Here is a 10,158-nt window from a genome sequence, read left to right as displayed (position 1 = left end):
TTAATTACAACAATTATTTAATAAAACATACTATTTTTTGCTACAAATTATAAAGACAATTAATTTTCATGCTAGACATTTTAAATAATGGACACAAATCTCAGATAAATTGGAGCTCCATACATTGGGTACAACCAATTCCTTAAATAATTTATTTCCGAATAAAAGTCCAGGGTCCGGTTGCTGAGCCCATCCTGCATGCACCCCAAAACATTGCATTAAATTTCACAAATAAATAAATAAATAAATAAATAAATACATAAGTAAAAAAATGTTCTTTTTTTAAGGGGGTTAATCACATGCATGCCATACAATTCTTATATAGTTACATTTCTAACCACTAAATTTTAATATTTAGTAATACAAAATATAAATTTTTAATATATAAACAAATAATGCATTTCTTAAGCTTTCGAAAGTGACATACTCTTTCATGTAAAAAAATTATAAGGGCATTTACATACACTCCACACAATTCCTACATGTTGACATAGCTACCATCGAAATTCCTTCACATTACATAAAAAATGCAAGTGTTACTAACTTTTAAAATGTGAAATGCACCTTTTCAAACATAAGGGATACAAATCTAAAAAATCAAAATTTAGGAGTTATATATGTAAATTCATAAGAATTATATGACATATACGTAAATTTTACTAAGTTCTAATGCAATCATGATGCTGAAGTGTTATAAATACATCAAAATTTAGAAGTTAGATATGTAAATACACTAAATTTGTGTGATAGGTACTTAAATACAACAAAACACATTTTTTTGATATAATAAACATTTATGGATATAAGAAAAAAAAATTGATATCTAACAATACCTCCAAAGACTAGCAAAAGTTCGCAGGCTCATGTAAATTGTTAGCGCAATCCATATTCCGACAAAATCATAGCTATTTGACAGAAATATCAAAGATGGAATGCTCACAGCAGCTACTGCAACCTGAAGATTAATTAATAGTTGAATATGTAAAGTTTTTTAAACAAAAGATTGAAGTTTAAGAGAATTAATTTGCAGAGGTTTTAGTTGTAAACTCACCATTGAATACGCAGAGAAAGTGTAATCTGAAGCTCCAAAGTTTATGCCATCAAAGACGAAAGCCAAAGAGTTTATTGTTTGGGTACCAGCAACAAACTGAGTGAGAACAGACAGAAAATTAAAATATTTGAAGTTTCTTTTAAACATTCATTAAAAAATGTGTATATTTTATGTATTATTTGGAGCTAAAGTGAAAATTGTTAGTAAAAATATAAGTAGGTTTTAGGTGATTTCAGTTGACATAGATGAGAAAATAGTATTTATGGTTAAAGCTAGAAATCAAAAAAATAAATTTTGTAATTAAAAGGGGCTATGTTGGTCATGAATAAAGATGTTGATATCTAAGTTGAAGATGACAGACATGAGAATGTTGAGATGGTTGTACGGTAAAATTAAAGCTAAAGGGATAAATTGGAATGGTGGAAATATTTGTTATTAAAGATAATGCAAAGAAAAGTAAATTTGGGTGACTTAAGCATGTACAAAGATTGGATTTTATGCCAATAAGGGAGAGATATAATTAATATACAAGCGATCAAAGAAAGAAAAGGGGCAAATTAGTGATAACTTAAATTAGTGATAACTTGACTAGAAGTCTTAAATGGATACTATCATAAATGGAAGCTACCATAAATTCTTAATTGTAGGCTACCACAAAATTTATAACTGAAATTATAAAGACCTTAAATGGTTAATCCTTATTGTTAGAAGTTAAACTCATCATTATATAAACTCTAATGTCCTAAATTGTAAAACATGTGACAATCATAAGAAAATAAAAGGAGATGAATGAGAGAAGAGGAAGAGAAAAAACAAAGTGAGGACGAAGTTCACACAATAAAAAAGAAAAGAGCAAGAGAAACAAATCAACATTTTTCTTCAACTTAACCCCTTATCGTCACAACAGGAGGTTATATTTTTTCTCATTCATTGAAACAAACAAGATAATAGCCTTGTCTTTGTTCATATGAAATATAATTTATCTCTATGCATCTCTATTGAAGCTTACTAGACTATCTCATCACTGTATAACAACTGTTGACATAAGTGAATCTAACCAAACCATGTGAATTTGTGTCATCATTCTAAATCTTTGACATTGTAATTCTCTTATCTTCATGGAACTATATGCTCAAACTTTTACCATTATCCTCACATATAAAGCTAAGCAGCACCAAAAAATGTAGAAGTGCGGATCTAAAAATAAATAATATAAAATACACACAGCTGCATTCAAGATAAATAACATATTCAACTTGAAATTGCAACATATAATTTTGTTTCCTTGGGCTACTCACTGGGATGGCTTTGTGAACTTGTTTTATCACATTGCGATCTTTTGTGAATATTCCCGAGCCGAAACCCAAACCAACGCCGAGCAAGCCAGACAGGACCAAGCCAAGCACAATACTTAACTGCGGCATATTTGAGCATTAATCTACATAAAAGATGACAATTAGCAAAATCTGGCAGCATTTCAGTGAGAATTTAGCATACTTGCAAGACACGAGATGTTGCTGCCACTACTTTTGGAAGATCTCCCATGGCAAATGCACTAGCCAATATAGCCTGCAAAAGGTTTACAGATCATTTGTGTGTTTTCCGTCTTTAGTTCTGTTTTGGAAGATTACATACATATCACGCAATTCCTATTCATTTACATATCCATAACACCTAAGCTTCAATTTTTACAAACTTGTCACCTTGCCAATGCATGAAAAGGTGTATTTCACCTTTAAAAAGTTAAAATGGTGGCATTTTTTTATCTTAATATGAATGATTTGGGTGGTATAAATGTAAAAAATAAAGTGTAAGTGTTAGATATGTAAATAATTAGGAACTTGGTGGTACGTATGCAAGTTCCCACTGAAGGTAGCATGAATTATACCTGACCAGCAACAGCCAATCCATCAGCAAGGAGTGATGTAGATAACCAAACTTGCAGACAGATTTGGAAAGCAGCCATGGGAGTTGGTCCATGGTGAGCAGCAAGAGATGCCGCTAGTGTCACACAAAATGTCACTGCAATTACCCTTGCTAGCAGCAAAAATCCTAATTTTTTAAAGAAAAATAGGTGAGGATAGCAGGTGAAAAGAATGTGTAAATTCTAAAATAAAATAAGTGGTTTGACATATGAGTAGTGTCAAAATAGTCCCCTGCCCATTTATATGGGGGCCATTTTAGTCCCATAAGCTTTAAGTGTCAAATTAATCCTTATACTCTTTTAATATTGGTTGAGATATTACTCATAGAGGACAATTGTAGCCCTCATTAAAAGAGTCTGGGACCAAAGAGTCAGTGAACTATTTTACTATTTTAACTGTTTTCTCATTGAAATATAGTAGAATCCAGAAAAGAATTAACATAATTTAGCAACTAAGGTTGGCTATTTTTAAAGTTGTGTTTAAAAAAACTCTCTTTGCTGTTTTTCATAGCAAAGTTTTCCTAAAAAGCTATGGGTCAGAAGAATGATACTTTCCATCACTATCTCTAAGCTTTGAAACCTGAATCAAGTTCCTATTTTTCTTTCATAATACCAAAATGTTTCTTGGTAAAGCTACTAACATCACATCCCATCATTTCATTTCTAAATATGTTTCCAAGTTTAAATGAAAACATAGAAATAATCGTAGAAAGTGTATTACCGCATCTGAGAAATCTAGCAAATTTAAAAGACTTGATGCTTTGTGGCACAATATCCACCTTTTTGATTAATTTGCACAGCAGTATCAAGGTGATGAAGTACCTTAAAAAAAAAAAAAGCTTTCCATAAGTTGTAAAGCAAAGAGAAGAATTAAGTAAAGCGAAGGGAATTATAAAATATGATTACTATCACAAATGATAAGTGTAGAACTTACTGAGATATGACATGTGCAATGGCTGCACCACTGATTCCCATATGGAAAACAAATATCAGAATTGGGTCCAAAATTATGTTGGTCAGATCTCCGGCCACTGCATTGTAAAGAAGGTGAAAAGAGTTGGAATAAAAGTGTAATTTGAACATTATAAATGACAAAAATATTAGCAAAAGTAGTATCAAATTTATAGGCGTCGCATTTGAAATAGATGCTTCAGAAGATCAACAGCTCTATTGTACTAGACAGGAATAAAGCCGATCGAAAATATTTGTTAACCAGCTGAAATATTAGACTAAGAGATAAAATGTATATCAGAACTTGAACTTGGACTAATCAAAACCAAAGTTTTTAACCCGAGGTGACTTTCATTTGGTAGAGAATGGAGTAGTTGCTTCAAAATATCAACAAGCTTACATAACATATCAAGAAAGAATATGCTGCAACAATACCCCTAGGAAAACATTGGATTATTTCCCCTGAAATTGAAAAAAGGAAACATGATAAATGTTCATGTTAGCTCTAATACGTTCAGTATTTCGCAGAGAATAGAAAGCATAAGGGTTTGTCTGGTAATGCTTATACAAAAGAGTAAAATGTCAAAATAGTCTCTTGACTGTTTGCATGGCGCCATTTTAGTCCCAGGGTCTATAAACTTGTCAAATTAGTCTCCATACCTTTTAAATCGGGGCTGAAATAGTCTGTCCTGGGGTTTATTTCAGCTCATATTAAAAATGTGGTAAATAAATTGACACTTTTACAGATTTAGTATTAAAATAACCATCTACAAAGAATCAGACTATTTTGACAATTTTATCTTTTATAGAATGAAAATAAGACAACCAAAAACTTCGAGGAAGCGTGCAATATAGAGCATTATATTACAAGCACCCGTCTTCTATGGCTTCACGGCCATAGACAAAATACTTTCATAGCAACTCGTACATCTCTATGATAATATAAGCAATTGTATTTCATACCAAAAAGCTCATCACAACATTAAACACCAACAATAGTATAATTGTGGATCCTTATCCTAAAGTGCTGCTATTGCAATTGCCAAATTTAAATAGGCTACTTGGTTATTATAAGCTACACTAGACATTCAAAAGGATAACAATATTAAGTTACAAGAAATTCTAACAAATTTTTGGGGAAGAGTTCAGAAGGCAAGGAGACTACCACTTTATGACATAACAAAGTGGCTTTTACATTCCAACCATTCAAAATATTGAATATAATATTTTAAATACTCAAAATTTAAATATAACATTTAACCATTTTTTTAATTACATCCATCCTCCTTTACCCACCAGTAAACGTTTTGAGTGAGAGCTTTGAATAAAAGTTTTGGCTGATTAAAATGATATATTTAAAATTTGGGGTTGTTAAAATGTTATGTTTAACGTTTTGGATGGTTATTACGCAAAAACTTCAATAAAAGAAAAGAGATATCTGTCCAATAGTGATGCTACAAAAATTATGGAGAAGTTAGTTATTGCTCACTGGTAGCATATAAAGGCGTTTTTGTATCCTTAAAGCCACGAAAAACCCCTTGCATGGCCAAAGACAGGAGTACAGCAGGGGCGCCAAGGGATCGCAATGTCAAATATCTCATAGCAGGGGCAAGCATTGGAGAACCCTAACAAAAACAAACAAATAGATAAATTTCAATTAAAAAGTTACAATAAGTTTCAAGGAATGTCATATTATTTTAACCACAAATAACTTTAAGGTCCAGACTAGACAACAAATAATATATTCGATTTTTTTTATATATACTGTGAAACAAGCCATTTTTAAAAATAAAACTAAACATAAAGAACAGAAATGTTTTGTGCCAAAATAGTTCACAGATAGCAACAGATAATTGCAAAACCAGTTTCTAATTAATGGAAAAAAATGTAATAAAAGACAGAAAGAATTGCAATCCTATCCACATACCCCTTTCACTCCCATTAAGTGCAAAACAAATTTTGCAGTAGCAATGAGAAGGATCGCCTGAAGGATTCCTAGAACAGCACCAACAACCAACGCTGTTGACACCGAGGGAACAAATTTTCGCTTATTTTTAGTCGTCGTCGATAGCTCACTGCACGTATTGACGATATTTAGCAGGTCGCATCCGATCATCCGAGCATCAGGAACTGGTTGCAAACAAAATTTAGCGACTTAGGAGTTTACACAAACATAAATTAGTATGGGAGAGAACCTTCACTGAAAGCAGCTTTATTTATCACAGCTGAAGCTTTTTCCAAATCAAAATTTCCTTTTTCTTCAAGGATGTTGCAACATACAGCATCTTCTTCTGCTACAAAGGATGTTGTGACACTAACAAGAGGATAAATGGCAACCTTTGATACTTGGTTGAAAATAGCAATAGAAACTCCTACTGCAGCAAGCTCCACCGAACCTGTAAGCCATTTACCCAAAAATAGAAAAACATACAAGTTATTTATTTATTTATTTGTTTTAATTTTAAAAAAGAATAGCTGGAGACTATTATACGAGCACCCAACCACCCTCATATGCCTAATCACTTGATCCTGTACTGCAAGGCATAAGCACTTAGGCGGGATCGAACCCGCATAAAAAAAAAAATACAAGTTATAGGCCAAACATTTTAATGGATTTTCAGGCTTTTGAGAGAGCCTCGGAATTCCTAAACATCTTCTCTTGATATGGATCCAAATAGAGGTGCCAATTCAAACTGGCGGGAATTTTGTTATATTATTAGTGCATGTAAGAAAATTCTAAGCATGAATAAAAGACATTCGAGAACAGAGACAAACCTAATCGGCCAATAAATGCAGTATCAACCAAAGAAGCAAGAGGATCAGCCGCTAGAGCCATTGCAGCCGGGATGGCAATCCTTGCAACCTCCCTCCCTAGCTCATCTAACTTGAAGATGCAGCTAATCATTAAAATATGAAAATAAATTGGCTTAAACTTCACATAATCACATGATAGAAAATGTAATCCAAACATTGCCCAAAATTTCTATCTTAAATCAGAGTGGTAAAAAGAAATATACACAGTATTCATTTAGAATGGCAATTACACATAAATTTGCAGGTTCAGCATAAAGTTTATATCTTTACCAAATATCCTTGAAGAAAAGATAAATTCCGACCTTCCTCCAAGTTCCTGGCAATGATAGGATTGGAATAGCTGCCGCAGTTTCATCGCTGGTGGCAGTCTCACTCTCATTCACCACATGTGGTGTTCTTTGTGTTTGTTCTAGTGGATTATCTTGGACAGAAAGAACTTTATTTGATGCATCAAGGATGTTTTCCATAAGTGAACTCACTGAAATACAATAATAAATCCCCCTGCAGCCATGACATGAAGTTATTAAGCTCAGAAGCATGCTAAAATCTACTAAAAACAATAAGCCAATAAAATCATACTTCTGCTGCAGAACTTTGCTAAGGTGAATCGTAAAGTTAATAGGACACTATTCATGCATGCTTCTCTAGCATGAAAATCAATTAGAAACAATGAGTCTTTTAAAGCATCGAAAGTAAGTGAAGCCCGCCCAGGTTCTTTCAATCCCCTGAAGCCTACAGAAGAGTAGCTATCACATCAAAATTCCTACTAATTTACATATGTAAGTGATACGCCACTAATAACTTTTCATCATCCGACACTAATTTTGAAACATAACATTAATCTTAAGATAATATTTTGAACAAGAAACATTCAAATATTGATAAAAAATCATCTAGAGCTCCGATTTCAACAAACTTATAGTCAAACTGACCGGCTCGATGAGATGAGCCTAATGATATCAAAGTTAGTCTAATCCAAGTCAAATCAAACCCATATCAAATCATTAAGTTGTTCTTAGAAGATTCCTGACATATTTGAAAGGTCAAATGGATATCGAATCTAACAAGTTTATAGTTGAATCGAACGTCTCGACAAGATGGCTCCAACGAGCTCAAGATCACTCAATTCTGACATCATTAAGACATCCAAATGTCCATTAAACACTATCTGCTTAAGGGAGGCTCACCGGAGCGTTCGATCAAAATAGTTCACATTCTTGCATTTGCACCCAAAACACTATAAGTAAAGCCTCACATTTCTCATGAGGGGGAGCTTAAGTCTAAAGAGAGAGCCTAAGATCTTTAGAAGAAGTTGCAACTGCTGCCTGTTGTCGATCATTGCTGACCTCCATTGACAACTGCCGACCGTCGTCGACAACTGCCGACAACAGTGGACCATCACCAACCGTCGTCAACTACCGTTAACATCCGTCAACCACCCCCGACCTCAGTGAACCGTCGTCGACTATTATCAACCACCGCTCACCTTCGTTGACATCCGCCAAACATCGTTGATCACCGCTAACAATCACCGATCACCTCCAACCATACGCCGTTAGTCAACACTGTAATCTAAAAAATATAGTTAACATTTCTCGTTTGTGTGACAAAGAATTTCTGTCATCATCAATCAATAGTAGATTTTCGTAACTAGGTCAAGCCCCGTGACTTTTCCTTTTTTTTGGTTTTCCAAATAAGAACTTCTAGAATCGTCATTGTTTGTTTTCTTTCATCCATGCGTGTGTTGAATTCTTATACAACTCTAAGATGATAATCCAATACTCTAATGCGGCGAATTTTGTAACACACATCACTAACGCTTAAGCTTTTGCTTTTTATATTCACACCACCCAAAATTTTCATATCACATCAAAAATATCATTATTTTAACTTAAAAAAGTAAAACACAAACTTTCATGCATAAGAAATGTGGGATGTATGTATGTTAGAACTGAAGTATAGATGCTAGATATGTAAATACATATGAATTGAGTGTTATGTATGTAAATCTTCCGAAAAAAAAAAGAAAGAAAGAAAAAACAGAAATGAAGATATCAGAGCGGCATCAAATGAGGGAGAATTCCATTACATGTGTGGAAAGAAAATGAGATAGCTGACCAAATCAGATTCTGTAAGTCCAAAACAGCGTCACTACAGCCAAATTTTTGGGCGACTTGGCAACACATCAGTAAATGAAAATCCTCCATAACTACTTAAGAAATAAACGCTTGCCAGAAAATTCCAAATTTTAAATAGAGGTCACAAATCCTCGAGCATAAACTTATGGACCTCGTACATCTTAGCAGCCACAACAACTTATTTAAAATCAAGAGATGACTTCAGCGAGGAAGAATGTGAGACAGGTGATGCAAACAAAAGAAAATCATATAAATTTACCCCCAAAAAAAAGTGTCTTCTTCCCGCCTGCAATCAACTGACATGACAAAAAAGGGAATCCACCTCCCCATGATAGAAAATTGATTAGCTATTTCCCAGTCTCAGCGTTCCACGCACGTTACAGGGAATAGAAACAAGATTAAGATGGCGGAACCATGGAAATACTCCGATTCTGTAACATTCGTTGTTCGGATTGAGTTGCAGGTTTATCTCCATTTCGAGGCGCATTTCATAGAATCCGGCCGCTTGCTGGAGTTGTGCTTCGTTGAACTTTGACATCCACTCCAAAGTCCAATTTTTTGGATTGTTGAAGCGGAAAGAGGTTACAGTGCTCTTCATCAGCTAGTCCTTGAGATGAAATATTTCAAATTTTGAATGATGGCGGTAAAAAGCACACGAAATTTAGGGCCTTGATTTAAATAGGGCTGCCTAAAGACTACTTGTTTGATAATTCAGTTTGTTAACGAGCTCATGTTTGATTCGTTCGTTAAGTTAATGAGGCAAAGCAAACAATATTTTATGCTCAATATTTAAACAAGTTGAAAATGAACAAAAATTTGACCGTTCGTGCTGCTCATTTTCATTAAAAATTATATAGTTGGTCTGGCATCTGCTTGTCAGTTGTATGTCCCCTTTGGTTTGGGGTTCGATTCCCCCGGAGTGTAGTGTAGGGTGTGTCACTCGAACTATTAGACGAGTGAGGGATGGTCGGAGATCGTATAATAGCCTTTTGTCATTCCTTTTTACTAAGATTTATAATAAATTAAAAATATTAATAAAAAAATATATTAAACTATACTTAAATGATATTTTATTACAATTAAATAAGATTTAAATCTTGTCTCAATCCTTAACATTTTAAGGATATGTGATTAGGGTTGTCAAAACGATTTTTTGTTTACGAACAACTCATGTTCAGCTAGGGCTGTAAACGAGCCGAGCTTGAGCGAGCTCAGGCTAGGCTCGTGTTCGGCTCGTTCGAAATAGCTCGTGTTCGAAATCGGCTCGTGAACAGTGTGTT

At 33.9% G+C, this 10,158-nt stretch overlaps 1 protein-coding gene across 3 annotated transcripts in view; it reads right to left on the bottom strand.

The window, feature by feature from the left end:
- Positions 1 to 10,158, bottom strand: part of LOC110031740 (protein DETOXIFICATION 42-like) — a 12,866-nt gene continuing 2,708 nt past the window's right edge. The window contains exons 1-14 of one of the 3 annotated variants that reach the window (XM_020735102.1): positions 7,320 to 7,419; positions 7,011 to 7,241; positions 6,702 to 6,823; positions 6,122 to 6,322; positions 5,854 to 6,056; positions 5,416 to 5,551; positions 3,910 to 4,006; positions 3,697 to 3,797; positions 2,940 to 3,103; positions 2,549 to 2,620; positions 2,350 to 2,466; positions 1,052 to 1,147; positions 834 to 955; positions 1 to 194 (exon numbers count right to left, since the gene is read on the bottom strand). In XM_020735102.1, the coding sequence (XP_020590761.1) occupies positions 152 to 194; positions 834 to 955; positions 1,052 to 1,147; positions 2,350 to 2,466; positions 2,549 to 2,620; positions 2,940 to 3,103; positions 3,697 to 3,797; positions 3,910 to 4,006; positions 5,416 to 5,551; positions 5,854 to 6,056; positions 6,122 to 6,322; positions 6,702 to 6,823; positions 7,011 to 7,207 (1,671 nt within the window). In that variant the 5' untranslated portion in view covers positions 7,208 to 7,241; positions 7,320 to 7,419 and the 3' untranslated portion in view covers positions 1 to 151. Of the gene's footprint in view, positions 195 to 833; positions 956 to 1,051; positions 1,148 to 2,349; positions 2,467 to 2,548; positions 2,621 to 2,939; positions 3,104 to 3,696; positions 3,798 to 3,909; positions 4,007 to 5,415; positions 5,552 to 5,853; positions 6,057 to 6,121; positions 6,323 to 6,701; positions 6,824 to 7,010; positions 7,242 to 7,319; positions 7,420 to 10,158 lie in introns of those variants that run through there. The other 2 variants (XM_020735104.1, XM_020735105.1) reach the window with 2 other exon arrangements.

This window comes from Phalaenopsis equestris, unplaced genomic scaffold (genome assembly GCF_001263595.1).
Source record: "Phalaenopsis equestris unplaced genomic scaffold, ASM126359v1 Scaffold000840, whole genome shotgun sequence".
Lineage (NCBI taxonomy): Eukaryota > Viridiplantae > Streptophyta > Magnoliopsida > Asparagales > Orchidaceae > Phalaenopsis > Phalaenopsis equestris.
This window is presented reverse-complemented; position numbering and strand designations above follow the sequence as displayed.